This window comes from Carettochelys insculpta, chromosome 4 (assembly GCF_033958435.1).
Source record: "Carettochelys insculpta isolate YL-2023 chromosome 4, ASM3395843v1, whole genome shotgun sequence".
NCBI classification, from domain to species: Eukaryota; Metazoa; Chordata; order Testudines; family Carettochelyidae; genus Carettochelys; species Carettochelys insculpta.
The window spans coordinates 105,940,259-105,958,156 of record NC_134140.1 but is presented as its reverse complement, the minus strand read 5'-3'; the positions used below and the strand labels follow the sequence as shown (position 1 = coordinate 105,958,156).

General features: G+C 40.1%; 1 protein-coding gene across 8 annotated transcripts in view; it reads right to left on the bottom strand.

The window, feature by feature from the left end:
- CAMK2D (calcium/calmodulin dependent protein kinase II delta) overlaps positions 1–17,898 on the bottom strand; it is a 263,464-nt gene that overhangs the window by 78,442 nt on the left and 167,124 nt on the right. For all 8 annotated transcript variants that reach the window (XM_074993405.1, XM_074993407.1, XM_074993410.1 and 5 more), the window contains exon 5: positions 1,601–1,666. In XM_074993405.1, the coding sequence (XP_074849506.1) occupies positions 1,601–1,666 (66 nt within the window). The remainder of the gene's footprint in view (positions 1–1,600; positions 1,667–17,898) is intronic.

Below are 17,898 nucleotides of genomic sequence, written 5' to 3'. Positions count from 1 at the left end.
TCAGGAAGCAGAATCCAGTTCTGAAAACACTTTCTTGTGTGAGTAGTCACCAATGCATTTAAGTATTCTTACTGACATTAAAGGTTTACAGGAACAAGACCTATTTTTATGATAGATCATGCATCTATAAAGCTCATTAGCGATTTCTAAGGATGCACACACACATTCATAGATGCATAACATGCCTAAACACTGCACTTGCTAATACAGTGCATATTTGTATGCATCTCTTTGCATCTTCTAATAACAACTTTTAAAACAGAATCATCACCTCAGTTTTTTTTCTTTAAAAAACACGGCCTAATGACTTTGTGGGATTTGGCATCAGTATTAGAAAATGTGGCTGTTTCCACAGAACTAAGGAAATTACAGCATGCAAAAATTATCCAGTCAGCCCTCCACAAATACAAACCCAGTTTTCTCCCCTGCAGCATGTTTTGTTCAGCTTAGTTTTAAATGTCCCGAGTGAGCAGGTTTTCACAACTTCCCTTGGAAGGTTATTTTTAATTCTAAACAATTTCAGTGTCAAGAAGTTTCCAAACATCCAGTCCAAATTTACCTTTGTTCACCATCATCCCTTTACTACTAATTGTACACACTTGGGACACTGCTAATGTACTACTTCTGCTAAATAAAACTGACAGGACAGAATATTTGCACTATTATTTAAAAACACTCCCAAAAACGTACAATATTTCACATAAAAGGACTGTGGTCTAAAAGAACAACCTTTGCTGCTGTAGAGGACTGACTGAATGTTTCACTACTTACTACTTGGCATCTCTATACACTTGTTATTTGAGCATTATGAATATACAGAAGCATTTAGTTGAATTTATTTCAAAAGGAACTTTCCCACATAGTCTGGTAATGGGACAAATATGACGAGGTGCATTAGGAAAACTAATGGACCATAGTTTTTGCCAATTTGGAAATGTCACAAGTTCAGCAGAACACTGAACAAGAAAAGGGATTTAGAACCCTGGTTGTCCCTACCTCTAAAGAATCATATTAAGTTTTCAGATTTTTTTTCTTCTCCCCTCTCCCCCACAATAGGCTGTTATAGTACTGTAGTTCCACAGTATCAGTACTGACTCAGATACAAGTGGTAGCTAATATTGCATCTCAAAAAATGTATCTCAAAAGAAGAAATCTCAGATTCAGAACACTGGCAATATTTAATATGCAGTCTTTTCAATATCAACATGCAAGAAGCATTTTGTCATATTAAGGATTATTTCCATTCTACAGATGGGAAAATTAAGGAAGAAAGCGCCTTGAGTAAAGACACAGTGGGCGTCACAATCAGGTTATGAAACCAGGGTTGAAATCATGATTCTACTGAAGTCAGTGAGAAATTTACCATCACCCAAAACGAGCTTAAGCCATTAGACTATGTCTATCTTCCACATCCAAAAAAGCCTTGATTGGAACTATAGATGTAGATTGAATTCCTCTATTCTAACTGATGCCAAACACCACAATTAAACATGAATTAAAATTTTAAACATGAAAAATAAGTAAATTTGCATATGTACCAGTAAAATTAAAGGAGATGGTTAAAATCTAACAATAGATAATCTAGAAATCAAGCACTTACCTGGCATCTGCTTCACTGTAATATTCCCTGGCAACTATATCTTCAAACAGTTCACCTCCAGTAACTCTGTGAAAACAAATGATGCATTAGGGCCAGAAGCAATCAGACGTGGCGGGGAAAAATTATTTACAATTATTGTTATGACTATAACCATTATCCCTTTTTTCGCAATAGGCTGTTACCCTTAATACAACGCTAGAATTTCCCACCTAAGTTCCTGGGTGGTGTAAAGCATGTGCAAACCTATTTATTTCAAGAAGATGCAATTGTTTACTTCAGTGTGAATTAGATCTATGACTCATGCTGTGGTGGAAAAAATACATGAACTATGAACATATACAGACTGCAATGAAGTCTGTATCCTTGTTTTGTGGTGGGAACTGACACAGGATGAATATTGTGATTCTAATACAAAGTACATATAAATAACACATAAGATCTTAATTTTTGTCACAGAATTCTTTTAAAGAAAAAAAATAGTTCAAATTCAGTTATGCACCAAAAAACCCCACTAGAATAAGGACACATAACTTTATCCAAAATACACATGGACAATTATGTGTATTCCAGGAAACAGAACCAACTTATTTACTCATGGTGTGCACAAACAGGTAACTGGGACACCCCGCCCCCCACCCCATATACTCTAATGGCCACCAGCACAACAGAACACTTAGGAGAGATTTAAGCACATGAATAGGCCTATCAGAGGCATGGGGAGTTGGTAGCTGTTGGAGGGGCAAAGGGCAGTTTTGCTGCTCTTTTCTTCTTCTCTGCCTCTCCTTGATTGCATTGCGGTGGGGCCTGTCAAATTGTGCCACCTCCTCATGGATTACCGCTCTCCACTGGGGATGGTGCTGGGCAAGGCTCTCCCAGGTGTTGATACCGATGTTGCACTTTTTAATGTGTGCCTTCAGCATGTCCCTATATCAATTCACCTGGCTCCCAATGCTCCTTCATCCTTCCTTCAACTCAGAAAACAATCTGTTTGGGGAGGCGCTGATCAGACATCTGAACGATGTGACCATTATAATGAAATTGTTGGTGAATTCTAATGGCTTCAATGCTGTCTATGTTCGACTCTTCCAGGATACTGGTGCTCATGCACCTATCCTCCCAAGAGATATTTAGGATTCTCCTGAGACAGCATTGATGATATTGTTAGTGTGTCTTCAAATGACTCTTGTATGTTGTCCAGGTTTCACATGCATACAGTAGCTCTGGAATAACCACTGCGTGGTATACAAGGACCTTTGTCTTGGCAAAGATGTCCTGTTTTCAAAGACCCCTTGTCTCAGGTGGGCAAAAGCAGCGCTTTCACAGCTCAGATGAGGCTGGCTTTCTGTGTCAATGTTGATTTTAGTGGAAAGATGAGTCTCAAGGTATGGGAAACACTCCACATTTTCCAGAAGTTCTCCGCTGACTTCAATAGAAGGTACATGAGGTTGTCCCGTTGGTGAGGGTTAGTGGAGCACCTTGGTCTTTTTGATGTTCAGTGTGAGGCTGGCATTCTCATATGCTTTGGTGAAGCGCACTGTAGTACATTGTCAAAACACTAGAAATTTTAGCTCTGGGGTTATGCTCCTGTTGTGTTAGACTACATCAGGAAAGTGTAAATTCCAGTGCACACTACCTGACCTGCATGGACTCCTGTGGTGGACACAAAAAGTTCCCCAAGTAAATAATGAAGTCCCGTGTACTACATTAGTGCACAAAGGGAACTTTTAGTGTCCACCAAGAGAGTGTCCACACAGGCTTTAGTGTGCTACATGCCAGTGCTCACTAGAATTCATACACTAGCCCTCTTAAGCCGGAGTGGAAAATAAGAAACTTGCATTAAGTTGCTTGAAAATCCATTGTTTTAAACACACTGAACCACATTTCTTTATTTGCAGACCCTAACTGTATTTTGTTATTTGAAAAAGTAAACACATAGGGGGAGCTGAGTTCTACAAAACTACAATATTTATTTCCACAGCACCGTAGCCGTTACTTGCGGCTAAAAAGCTATAGGTTGTACTTTAGTTAATCAGTGCAATAAAGCAATTAGCAGAGAAACAAAAACAAACGGCTCAGCTAAACCTGTAGTAAAGACCCCTTTGCAGGGCTAGGTTGTTGCAAATGACATTTTTATTTCCTGAATCCATCTACTGATGAGGATAAATCCCTCATTTTCTGGCCTAATATACTGGGGACTCTGGAAAAAAATCTCTCTCTCTCTCTCTCTCTCTCCTTCTCATTTCTTTTTGTCTTCTGCCCTCCAGATGTTTGTGTTGGTTGCTAAGGCAGAAAAATATTTGATAAGGGCATAATTTAACACTCTATGGCTACGTCTACACGTGAAGCCTACATCGAAGTAGCCTATTTCGATGTGGCGACATCGAAATAGGCTATTTCGATGAATAACGTCTACACGTCCTCAAGGGCTGGCAACGTCGATGTTCAACATCGACGTTGCGCAGCACCACATCAAAATAGGCGCTGCGAGGGAACGTCTACACGCCACAGTAGCACACATCGAAATAAGGGTGCCAGGCACAGCTGCAGACAGGGTCACAGGGCGGACTCAACAGCCAGCCGCTCCCTTAAAGGGCCCCTCCCAGACACACTTGCACTAAACAGCACAAGATCCACAGAGCCGACAACGAGTTGCAGACCCTGTGCATGCAGCATGGATCCCCCGCTGCAGCAGCAGCAGCCAGAAGCCCTGGGCTAAAGGCTGCTGCCCACGGTGACCATAGAGCCCCGCACGGGCTGGAGAGACAGCGTCTCTCAACCCCCCAGCTGATGGCTGCCATGGAGGACCCCACAATTTTGATGTTGCGGGATGCGGATTGTCTACACGGTCCCTACTTCGACGTTGAACGTCGAAGTAGGGCGCTATTGCGATCCCCTCATGAGGTTAGCGACTTCGACGTCTTGCCGCCTAACGTCGAAGTTAACTTCGAAATAGCGCCCGACGCGTGTAGCCGCGACGGGTGCTATTTTGAAGTTAGTGCCGCTACTTCGAAGTAGCGTGCACGTGTAGACACAGCCTATTAGATGTACTGATTTCTGTTAGGTCGGTTTTCAGTAAAGAGGAATGGTTTAATTTTTATGTAAGATGAATGAATAAAAACAAAACAACCTTTAATCTTGTGCCTCATTACAACAAGCTCTTTAGATCCAAACCAAAAGTAAAAGACAATAAAAGAAAAAAAAAAAAAGCTTTTCATCCAAGCAGCTCTTATAGAATACACCAAAATGTTGTCTGTTCTAATCAAAATTGAAGAAAAGCAGAAGAGATTGCTATATTTGCTGATACTGGATATTTACATGGCAATCACAGCTAGTGACATGAGGTGGAAAATCAAAAGCAATAAAAAAACAAAAATGAAATTTTATTGATAGCAAATAAATAGCCAGAAAGGACTGCATTCCTTCCCCTTAAAGAATTAGGCTCTTAGGGAAATTTCAACAACATTAGCACTGACCTTTAACACGAACAATAAAAACCAGAACAATTAACATTAATCTCTCTCTTCCTCTTACCGTGGTAATTTAGTATCAAAATGGCCACAGTACATTCCTACCATCTTGTGCGTAACTTTTCTTGTGAAGTAAAACTTAATGTATCTTTAGTTACAAAACAGGAATGTACAGCTGAGCTGCCAAGCACAGATACAAGCTTTCCCAGAGATCTGGGGTGTTTGGTGGGTCTGACTGCATCTCTAATGCAAAAACATGAACTTGAAACACAATTCCCTGTTTACACATCTGGCTCCTTTGCTGACTTTTTTGCTACTGTAGAAAATAAAGCCTTATACAGGAACATGTGATGAAATCAGCTTTTCAAAGTGCTATCAGTTGCAGGAACAATTAAAGTTTACTTCTAAAATCCATCCATACAGAAGAAAATTAAGGCAGCCCATAACTAAAAGATCAGCTTACTTATATTAGAATCTTCTGTTTAATCATTTCATGGTGCTTGAATATGGAAAACAAACTACTGCTAAGCATTTTGGAGAAAGCAAATACACCACTACTTGGCATTTGTTTATGTACATGAGGTGGAAGCTAGCTTCCAGATACAGACTAGACTTCACACTCTTCAGCTTAATAAGATCCTGATCCCAGGATCAACTAAGCAATACCACAATACAAGTACTAATAATATGCTTACTACTAATAATCAGTGCCTCATAGTAAAGTTTACATAAACCACTCAATTCAGATACAGCCACCTTATTCTTAATTTCATCCTTCTTTTGGGATGAAAGTAACAGGGAGCGTTGGAGGCATGAAACTTACTACCTTTCAGTCAGGAGCCCTCAGCAACCTCAACCTTACCTGAGCCTCTGTTTCAGTCTCACTGCACTCAAATGAAACACTTTGAACAGCACACTGCAAGCTGCAGCATCAAAGCCTACAAAATAATTTGACAGATGTGCCTCTTCATTTCCCATAGCAACGAGACAGGCATGGATGTTGGTAGGATCGCAGGGTGCGGGGGGGGAGGGGGGTGTTGTCCAGCATGAGGATGTGGGGAAGGAGTGGGAAAATCTCCCAGAATTAAAGCCCAGTTCTGTCCCTGATTCTGAATCTACAATATTCATGGCAAGAAATGAACTCCTTTTTTCTGGCAATCCTAGTGCATAATAGGCTGAAGCAGCCACACACTCTTTTACTGAAGGAGCTGTGATAAGCATAAGTACTCCCTTGGGATTTTATTGAAGCTTTCTATCTGAACACTGGGTGCACTCTTTATGCCCAAGCAAGCTATCTTTTCTGCTGTTATTGCTGCTAACTTAGTTTTGTTTAAGTAGTAAATTGGGCTGAAGTAATTTCTCTTTTTTCACTGATTCATCTATAAATGATTATTTAGTCACTCTGGAAATGCAAATGTAACCCACATGCATGCACTGCCTCATTTAGATGTGTAAGTATCAGAAGACAAAGTAGCATAAACAAAATTTCTTGCTTTTGTTTCAGGGACTCTGTGTCTACAGATTTGCCAGAGCGAGGCAGCATACTTCCCCACAGAAGCCAGGGATCACAGGTTGCTAAACATCTCAGGCTTGGTCTACACTAGGAAGGTAAGTCAACTGCTGTAGTTAGAATTGCCTATCTGCCATTGCGCAGCTAGAATCGACTGATCTGCAATCGACTTACGTGCCTGTCCTCCTTGTTGACAGGAGAGTTTCTTCGCCCATCAATCACCCTTACTCCTGGCACAGGGTTCAACTGCTGATCCCTGATAGGTCGATTTCACATGTCTGTACCAGGTGTGTGAAATTGAACCCTGGAAGGTTGACCCTGCAAGGGTCAATTTGCTGGGTAATGTAGGCATGGCCTCAGTAGCCATTAGAAAGATAAGGAAAAAGCTTTAACGGGAAGAAATACAGTCATCACCTGAAGACTCAAACAATTGGAGCTCACTGAGAAGACTACAAAATAGGGGAAGTAGGAGAGAGTCAGAGAGAACACAACAGCTAAAAGTTGCAGGGGTAAGAGCTCTTCACCACGAGATGTGTCTCAAGACAGTGCAAACCCTTCGGCTCAAGAACCTGTGCTCCTTGTATCAACATAAAGCAGAGAAGAAGATTAGGACTTACCACTGGTTGTGGGAGTTGAAGAGCGCTGTTGCTGATGAGCTGCAACAGTCGCTCCCATTTCACAGAATCACAGAACACTGGAAATGAAAGGGAACCTTGAGAGGTCATCAAGTGCAGTCTCCTGCACTTATTGCTTGCAGATTGTTTTTGCTTATTAACAGTCCCTTCTTGAGAAATTATAGGTCACACTTCTCCTCTCAGAAGTGGAATGCTGTATAATGTTAAATCTTTGCATGGAAAGGGCTGAGTTGTGGCCTGTGCTTCCACAGGGGAATGAGATGAAATGCTGACAGAGGAAATGAAACTAGCATGCTGGGGAGGTAGGGGGAGTATACATGCAGCAGGGATGCTCATCTTATCCCGCTCACACATATCCCTTCTACCTCTTCCCTGATCTTGTCCATTTCTCTCTCTAGGTGCATGATGAAGATACTTGGTGATATTGGATCTCCTTGTCTCATACCTCTACTCGTCCTAAACCAATTTTCTAATTCTCTGCATGTTCTCACTGCTGCCTCCGCATTGTCACAGATATCCTTCAACAACTGTATCAGTCGGCTTTCCACTCTGTACGACTCCAACACCGCCCAAGTCATTTTCTGATATATACTGTTCAGTGCCTTCTGAAAATCAATGAAGCAAAGGTAGATATGCTTGTTCTTTCGTCGAGCTTCCTCCGCTATCAATCTTAGTGCCAGTATCTGCTGTATGGTACTTCTATCTTTCCTAAACCCCGCTTGCTCATCCACTAGATGTTCTTCTATCTGGGATCTTAGTCCCTCCATCAGTATCATCTTCAGCACCTTGCCCAGATGACTCGTTAGGGCAATCTTTCTGTAGTTCTTGCACTCCAATGCATTTCCTTTCTTGTGTATTGTCACTACCATGGATCTTGTCCATTCCTTAGGTGCCTTCATTTCTCTCCATACTATATTGTATAGTTGGACTATTTCTTGAATCATACTTTCTTTGCCATATTTAATCACCTCTCCCGTGATCCTATCATTTCCAGGGCTCTTGCTCTTTAGTCATTTTACTGCTCTTTCTACTTCCTCCCTCGAAATATTGGTCTCACTCTCAATGCTCAGCAGTGATACCTCTTTCAAGTCTTTGATCAGAGTCTCTGATACACTCGGATCCAACTGTCCTTTGCACAGGTCAGTGCAATTATCTTGTCCATCACTGCACAATCTTCTCCTTGTTCATGAGCACCTTTCATTCTCATCTTTGATTGCTACCTGCTTCAGCTGCCACTTCCTTTCAATATTCGTGATCATCTTATATACCTCCCTGGAAGAGGTAGAAGGACATCTGTGCACGGGATAAGATTTAACAACTTGAGGTTCGCGGATGATACAGTTATCACTGAGGAAGATGAGGAAAAGCTAGAGAAAACAGTGCAGTTGCTAAATGAGGAAGGAAAGTGGTATGAACTGATTATGAACATTGATAAGACAAAAACAATGGTATTTGGAGATAAGGAAATAGGAAGGAAGATCAGTGTAGATGAGATTGAACTACAGAATGTAGAGAAGTTCACATATCTGGGGAACCACATAATGTATGATCTAGACTATATGAAGAAAATAGTGACTACAATAGCAAAAGCATGAGTGAGTTTGAAGGCGATGGATAAGATCTGGAAAATCAAAGCGATTAGCTTAGGAATGAAGCTGAGCATCTTGAAAACGTGTGTATTCACCAGCATTTTGTAAGGATGCAAGACATGGGTGATAACAAAAGATTCGAAGAAAAGAATACTAGCATTTGAGAGGAGTTGTTATAGAAAGATCCTGAGAATAGGATGGAGGCAGGTCACCAACCAGGAATTATATAGGAAGATACAAGCCGAAAGAGAACGTACTGCAGAATGTTATACAATGCAAGCTACAGCTATTCAAGCATATTTGCAGAATGAACGACGAACAACAAATCAGGACCATGGTATCTCGCATAATGGATGGTTCAAATAGGAGAGGCAGATCCCACAAGGAATGGGTAGATGATATAGATTTGTGAGGAGCTCTTCTACGGAAATTAAGGCTCTCCACACTGGGCAGGGAAAGATGGAAGGAAACAGTGAGAGAGACATCAGACACCAATGGGTGCTGAGCCCATGGTTGTTGATAATGATGATTGATGCTGCTGCTTTTCTTGAAGCATCCCTGTCACTATAAAAACTGTTCCAATGCCAGTGAGTGCAGGAAAGGGAAGTAATCACATATACTGTAAGCTATAAGCCAAATCCTGAACACAGAGGTCAATTTTATTATTGATTTAGTGAGACCAGCACCAGGTCCTACATTTCGAAGAAACTGCAAATTACAGACATGCACTGTGATTGATTTAGAACATTTAGCTACATGCTGATGACATTAAAGTGTGTGCGTGAGGTGGTGGGGTGGAATACAACTGAGTCTCCCTGGAATTCAGTAATAGCAGTTGCAGCAGCAAGGGCTCTCTATTTAGATAACTAATGAGGCTTAGTAAGCCGTGGCATCAAGCTGAGCTGATGTGCACCACTGCAGTTAACAGGGCTGAAAGCCAAGAAGTTGTGCTTCTTAGATATTGTGGTAGTTAGAGAATGTGTTCACCTTTCCACATTTCAGTTTAATATCAGGAAGAGTAAGATGACTACTGGGATTTCCAAATCATCAATGTAGACAAATTAGATCAAGGCTTTCGGATAATCTGAGAGACCGTGAGCGTATTTAAGATAACAAGTACTGTTCATTTAGAGAAGTGGCTCTCAACCCTTCCAGACTACTGTACCCATTTCCATGGTCTCATCTGTCTTGTGTACCGCCAAATTTCACCTCACGTCATTTAAAAACGCACAAAAACAGGACATAAAAATACAAGTATCACAGCACAGTATTACTGAAAAATTGCTCACTTTCTCATTTTTACCATATAGTCATAAATCAACTGGAGTATAAATATTGTACTTACATTACTGGGGATAGTAGACAGAAAAATATAAATAAGTCATTGTCTGTATGAAATTTTAGTTTGCACTGCCTTTGCTATTGCTGTCTGTGTAGCCTTTTGTAAATATAAATAACTATCTTGATGAATTGATATACACCTTGGAAAACCTCTATACTCATATATCCCTGCTTGAGAAGCACTGATTTAGAGAAATTTCATATAGTATTTATTTATCTTGACTTCTTTAAAAAAAGTGTTTGCTCTAAGTGCGTACGTTACATATGTAGCTTATTCCTCCTCTTCGGTACTTTAAGGACAGTGACAAGCATTAGCAAAAGTAATAGAATTGTCTTAATTTCCATAACCTTGTGATGTGTATTTGATAACTACTGTATAAGGAATCAGTATACAGGGAGAGATTGAGCTTGACATTGTTCAACCTTCAATAAGAGGGAGGGCAGGACCTCAACATTTGTCATAAAAACGGCCATACTGGGTCAGACCAAAGGTCCATCTAGCCCAGTATCCTGTCTGCTGACACTAGCCAGTGCAAGGTGCCTCAGAGGAGGTGAACCAAAGACAATGGTCAAGCGATCTGTCTCCTGCCATCCATCTCCCGCCTTCGACAAAAGGCTAGGCACCATACCTTACCCCTTGCTAATAGCCATCTATGGACCTAACCTCCAAATATTTACCGAGCTCTTTTTTAAACTCTGTTAGAGTCCTCGCCTTCACAGCGTCCTCTGCCAAGGAGTTCCACAGGTTGACTGTGCACTGTGTGCAGAAACACTTTCTTTTATTAGTTTTGAACCTGCTACCCATTCATTTCATCTGGTGTCCTCTAGTTCTTATAGTATGGGAACAAGTAAAAAACTTTTCTGTATTCACTTTCTCCACACCATTCATGATTTTCTATACCTCCATCATATCGCCCCTCAGTCTCCTCTCTTCCAGACTGAAAAGTCCCAGTTTCCCTACCCTCTCTTCATATGGGACCCATTCCAAACCCCTAATCATTTTAGTTGCCCTTCTCTGAACCTTTTCTAATGCCAGTATATCTTTTCTGAGGTGAGGAGACCGCATCTGCACGCAGTACTCAAGATGTGGGCGTACCATAGTTTTATAAAGGGGAAGTAAGATATTCTTCATCTTATTTTCTATCCCTTTTTTAATTATTCCTAACATCCTATTTGCTTTACTGACTGCCGCTGCACACTGTGTGGATGTTTTCAGAGAACTATCCTCTATAATTCCAAGATCCCTTTCCTGATCTGTTGTAGCTAAATTTGCCCCCATCATATTGTATGTATAATTGGGGTTATTTTTCCCCAACATGCATTACCTTACACTTACCCACATTAAATTTCATTTGCCATTTTGCTGCCCAATCATTCAGTTTGCTGGGATCTTTTTGAAGTTCTTCACAGTCTGCTTTGCTTTTGACTATCCTGAACAGTTTGGTGTCATCTGCAAACTTTGCCACCTGACTGCTTACCCCTTTCTCTAGATCACTGATGAATAAGTTGAACAAGATTGGTCCCAGGACTAACCCTCCTTCCATTGTGAAAATTGACCATTTATTCCTACCCTTTGTTTCCTGTCTTTTAACCCGTTCCTAATCCATGAAAGGATCTTTCCTCCTATCCCATGACCACCTAATTTACATAAGAGCCCTTGGTGAGGGACTGTGTCAAAGGCTCTCTGGAAATCCAAGTATACCACGTCCACTGGATCCCCCCGTCCGCATGCCTGCTAACCCCTTCAAAGAACTCTAACTGATTAGTAAGAGACGACTTCCCTTTACAGAAACCATGTTGACTTTTGCTCAACAAATCATGTTCCTCTACGTCTCTGACAATTTTATTCTTCACTATTGTTTCTACTAATTTGCCCAGTGCTGACATTAGACTTACTGGTCTATAATTGCTAGGGTCTCCTTTAGAGCCCTTTTTAAATATTGGCGTTATATTAGCTGTCTTCCAATCATTGGGTACCAAAGCTGATTTAAAGGATAGGTTACAAACCACCGTTAATACTTCTGCAATTTCACATTTGAGTTCTTTTCAAAGATACCGTATTAGAGGCCCAACTTAAATGTATACCCCAAATTAAAAAACACAGTAAGAGACCTAAAAAAGAGCCACCATGGCTTAACAACCATGTAAAAGAGGCAGTGAGAGATAAAAAGGCATCTTTTAAAAAGTGGAAGTCAAATCCTAGTGATCAAAATAGAAAGGAACATAAACACTGCCAAATTAAATATAAAAATGCAATAAGAAAAGCCAAAAAAGATTTTGAGGAACAGTTAGCCATAAATTCAAAAAACAATAGTAAAATGGTTTTTAAGTACATTAGAAGCAGGAAGCCTGCTAAAAAAGCAGTGGTGCCCCTGGACAATAGAGACATAAAAGGAGCTGTTCCCAAATAACTTCACAAAGTAGGAGGTTGGTGGAAGCAAACAAATAGAACGTTATCTTCTACATAAACACAAACATTCACACACAAATGAAACCAAGCACATTTTATGGAAGGTTTCTGTAAGGTGGATCTTGCTAGCACAAGTATTTTCACTCAAACTTAGATATTCATCAGAGCCAAGACCTATGAATATATTACTATCATCCAGAACATGCTTTAAGGTTCTTTTTTATACACTGATGACTGAAAAATGGAGGCCTGTGTCTGCTTCCTTCTAACGAAGTGTGAATAAAAGTGAGCAATGGTAAATATGGAAATTTGTGAATTCTTATTTGTAGGCATTTGCAAGTAAAACTACCTTGCTGTGGCATCAGGTAGCATTTACATTCTGAGCAGGCATCTGTCACCAGTTGCATCTTTACACTGGATTTGACTGCCCTGTTCCAATGCAGTTTGATCATGCAAATAGTATCTTTTCTGTTCCTATCTTAAATCTAGAACTTTCTGAAGAGCATATTATGACAACAAATTAAACTTGTTTCCTTTGAAGATAAAACAGAGTATTAGTATCATACAAGATTGCCAAGACACTCTATATCACGTGCATCTTTTTGTGGAAATGCACATGTGGGAACAAGAGGGAGAGCTTCCCAAATAAACCCAAATTATTTCCATTTCACCTTAATAGAGCAACAGCTGGTAACAGTTTTTCATCATTCAGTTTGAGGGTGCGTGTATTCAGGGCAATGAATTTTATAATCAGTAAGTAAATTTCTAACATTTGCTAAAATTCAAGTATCTTCTTACACTGTCTTTTGTTGTGATAATTTATGAAAGCACATTTACCTCACACCGGGCTTGTCTACGCTTGCCCCCAACTTCGAAGGGAGCGTGTTAATTAGGGCAATGGGAGATCACTAATGAAGTGATATGGTGAATACACAGCACTTCATTAGGCTAATTCTCCCCAGTGGCAACTTCGAATTCTCAAACTTCAAAGTGCTGGCATGCATGTAGCCGTGGGAACTTTGATGTGCCCGCGCTACTTCGAAGCGCCTTTACTCCCCAAAATTTTGAGGAGTAAAGGCACTTCTAAGTGCCCGCGACTACATGCATGCCAGCATTTCAAAGTTTGATGCTTTGAAGTTGCCACGGGGGAGAATTAGCCTAATGAAGTGCTCCGTATTCACCGCAGCACTTCATTAGTAATCTCCTGTCGCCCTGATTAACATGCCCCCTTCGAAGCTGGGGGAAAGTGTAGACTCAGCCATACAGAATGTAATTGCTGAGAAAAGCATGTACATATCAACAAGTCTTATACAGGAAAAGGCAGGCCCTCAAATTAACACCAACTACAAATCTCAACAAAATAAACCCTCGCTTCTTTTTTCTCCTGGGTTACACTTGAAAGTAACAGGATGAAAGTGGAGAGGGGAAGGGAAATAAGAGCCTTCGGATCACCATGGTTGTATATTTTAACATTTGTCTGTGACCTTTCTTCTTTCTGCAGCAACATGAAGGTTTAGACACTTATTCCAGGCAAATCAGTCTTTTTGTAGTTGTCTTTCTTTCATATACTCACACAATAGTCCCGCCTCTTGAAATTCTACAGCAATGCTGATGATGAATGTAACAATTGTATTCCAACAAATGCACTCTGTTCTATGACAGAACGCACCAGACTCTGTGAAAAAGGATCTAATTGACTAATATAAAGGAATATTGAAGTATTTCAGCTGTTTCATACCCACATGTACACAGGCAGAGTTAACACAATTTGAACTCATCTGTCTCACTAATATGGAAAAGTGGCTTGTTCATGTTTTTCCCCCACTGTAGAATGCAGGCGGTAAATGATCTTGAACAATATTTATTTCGTAAATAGAGCCTCTTTAGCTAAAAAGGGGTAGAAAAGCAGAAAACTTCATGACATCCACTAGAAATATTTTTGATTTTATTTATCTGTGAAGCACTGATATAATTGGGGAATTGGTAATATAAAAGACATAAAAGAGCCAGATAAGACTGGTCCTCTTCAACGTCTTCTCCATCCATTAAGAGTGTCCTGTGTGATGTTTCTCTGTATCTATCCACCTTTCATGTCAAACACACAGAGGTAACACATCATGGAATAGAAAAGCAATCATTTGTCTCTATTACAAACTGACATTTTAATTCTGAAGGATTTGAAACGTTTGTTTCTAAACTTTGATACCTTTGGGAATTTCTTTTTAATCAAAAATATCAAAATGGTTACTGAACTTTTTATTTATTAGAAACAGTTTTCTGCAAATGATTTTTTCTATGGTTTTACATACTTTTTTCTATTTTCATATAATTTTTAGTAAATTTTGAAAATATATTTTTTTCATTAAGTAAACATTTTGACTATATTTACAATTTGTGGAAAGTATTCTGAAAAATGACTTTTTAATTGGAAGTACTTTTCCTTCAATTTTTTTTAAACCCTCTCTAACCTCTTTGGTGCTTCAGTTCAACCATAATAAGAACATTATATTCAGTTTTTGGCATACATACTGTAAAACCACTGAAAACTTTGAGTGCTTTCAGAGAAGTGCAACAAATAATGTTAGGAGGTTGAAGGAAACTTAAAAGAGTTACGTACATATAGGCTGACTCTAAAATAAGTGTTCATGTGTATGCATGTGAGGTGACAGGAAATGAAAAGCAATTTCAGTGACCTGGTACTACTGTACACTGTCCCATGCAACTGCCGCTTTCAGTTTAGAACACCCTGCAAGTACACGTAGGAGAGAGAGGAGGACAATGGTTTTAAATAATATGCATCTTAGCCAGGCAAGACAGTGGCCCTCATCTGACATATCAGAGAGAATCATTACAGCAGTCTCAGTAAAGCTAGTGGAGTTTCAGTGGTAAAAAACAGTGAGAGGACACACACGTCTCCAACTTTAAATTCACCATATACACCACTGAATGGCTGCGTAGTCATCGCCAGCATGCATTCTGAAGGGCGTTTTTGCCAGTTCTAGGTCTGTTGAAACACCTCCCCCGGAAAGCTACATCTATTGGGAGGAGCAAATGTGGCACAATACCTCCACTGGAAAGAGTACCAGAGCAGCAATCACTGTTTAGACAATATTATTTACTGACAGGATCCATGTTGTGAGGACAATAAAAGTTCCATTCTTTACCCATGACACAGAGTAATCACTATATACCAAGACTAGTATTGAAAAATATCCAGGAGACCACCAAAATGACTAAATTCCTGCTAAGATTTGAACAGTTAACATGGAAAAAATAAACAGGGCACAGTATGATGTCACATTATTACATAAGAATGACCATACTGGGTCAGACCAAAGGTCCATCCAGCCCAGTAGCCTGTCTGCTGACAGTGGCCAGTGCCAGGTGCCCCGGGGCGGGAGGGGACCAAAGATAATGATCAAGCAATTTGTCTCCTGCCATCCATCTCCAGCCTCTGACAATCAGAGGCCAGGGACACCGTTCCTACCTTTGGCTAACAGCCTTTTAGGGACCTAGCCTCCATGAATTTATCTAGCTCTTTCTTAAATTCTGTTATAGTCCTAGCCTTCACAGGCTCCTCTGGCAAGGAGTTCCACATATTAACTATGCGCTGAGTGACAAAGAACTTTCTTTTATTGGTTTTAAACCTGCTACCCTTTAATTTCATTTGGTGTCCTCTAGATCTTGTACTATGGGCACAAGTGAATAACTTCTCTTTATTCACCCTCTCCACACCTGTCAAAATTTTATATACCTCTATCATGTCTGCCCTCAGGCTCCTCTTTTCTAAACTGAAAAGTCCGAATCTTTTTAGCCTCTCCTCATATGGGACCTGTTCCAAGCCCCTAATTATTTTAGTTGCCCTTTTCTGAACCTTTTCCAGTGCCAGGATCTCTTTTTTTAGGTGAGGAGACCACATCAGTACACAGTATTCAAGATGTGGGCATACCATAGATTTGTATAGGGGCAGTAAGATACTCCTTTTCTTATATTCTATCCCTTTTTTAATAATGCATATCATCCTATTTGCCTTTTTGACTGCCTCTGCACACTGCGTGGATGTTTTCAAGGAACTATCCGTGATAACTCCAAGATCTCTTTCCTGATTAGTTATAGCTAAATGAGCCCCCATCACATTGTAAGTATAGCAGGGGTTATTTTTTCCAATGTGCATTACCTTACACTTATCCACATTAAATTTCATTTGCCATTTTGCTGCCCAGTCACTCAGTTTGATGAGATCTTTTTAAAGTTCTTCACAGTTTGCCTTTGTCTTGACTATCTTGAACAGTTTAGTGTCATCTGCAAACTTTGCCACCTCACTGCTCACCCCCTTCTCCAGATCATTTATGAATAAACTGAACAGGATTGGTCCTAGGAGCGACCCTTAGGGGACACCACTAGTTACCTCTCTCCATTTGGAAAATTTACCATTTTTGCATACCCCCTGTTTCCTGTCTTTTAACCAGTTCTCAATCCATGAAAGCACCTTCCCTCTTATCCCTTGACAACTTAATTTACATAAGAGCCTTTGATGAGGTACCTTGTCAAAGGCTTTCTGGAAATTTAAGTATACTATATCCACTGGATCTCCCGTCTGCATGTCTGTTAACCCCTTCAAAGAACAGATTAGGAAGACGTGATTTCCCTCTGCAGAAACCATGCTGACTTTTGCGCATCAAGTTATGTTCTTCTACATGCCTGACAATTTTATTCTTTACTATTGTTTCAACTAATTAGACTTACCGGTCTGTAATTGCCAGGGTCACCTCTAAAGCCCTTTTTAAATACTGGTGTCACATTAGCTATTTTCTAGTCATTAGGTACAGAAGCTGATCCAAAGGACAGGTTACAAACTAGTGTTAATAGTTCTGCAATTTCCTATTTGAGTTCTTTAAGAAGCCTTGGATGAATGCCATCTGGTCCTGGTGACTTCTAAACATGCAGTTTATCTATTTGCTCCAAAACCTCCTCTAAGGACTCTTCAATCCAGGACAGTTCCTCAGTTTCATTCCCCGCAAAAAATGGTGCAGGTTTGGGAATCTCCCCAACATCCTCAGCCGTGAAGAATGAAGCAAAGAAATCTTTTAGTCTTTCTGCAATGGCTTTATCATCCTTGATAGCTCCTTTTGTATTTGTATCATCTAGGGGACCCACTGGCTTTTTAGCAGGCTTCCTGCTTCTAATGTATTTAAAAAACATTTTGTTATTACTTTTTTAGCTTTTGGCTAGCTGTTCCTCAAAATCTTTTTTTGACTTTCCTTATTACAGTTTTACACTTAATTTTGGTAGTGTTTATGTTCCTTTCTATTTACCTCACTAGGATTTGCCTTCCACTTTTTGAAA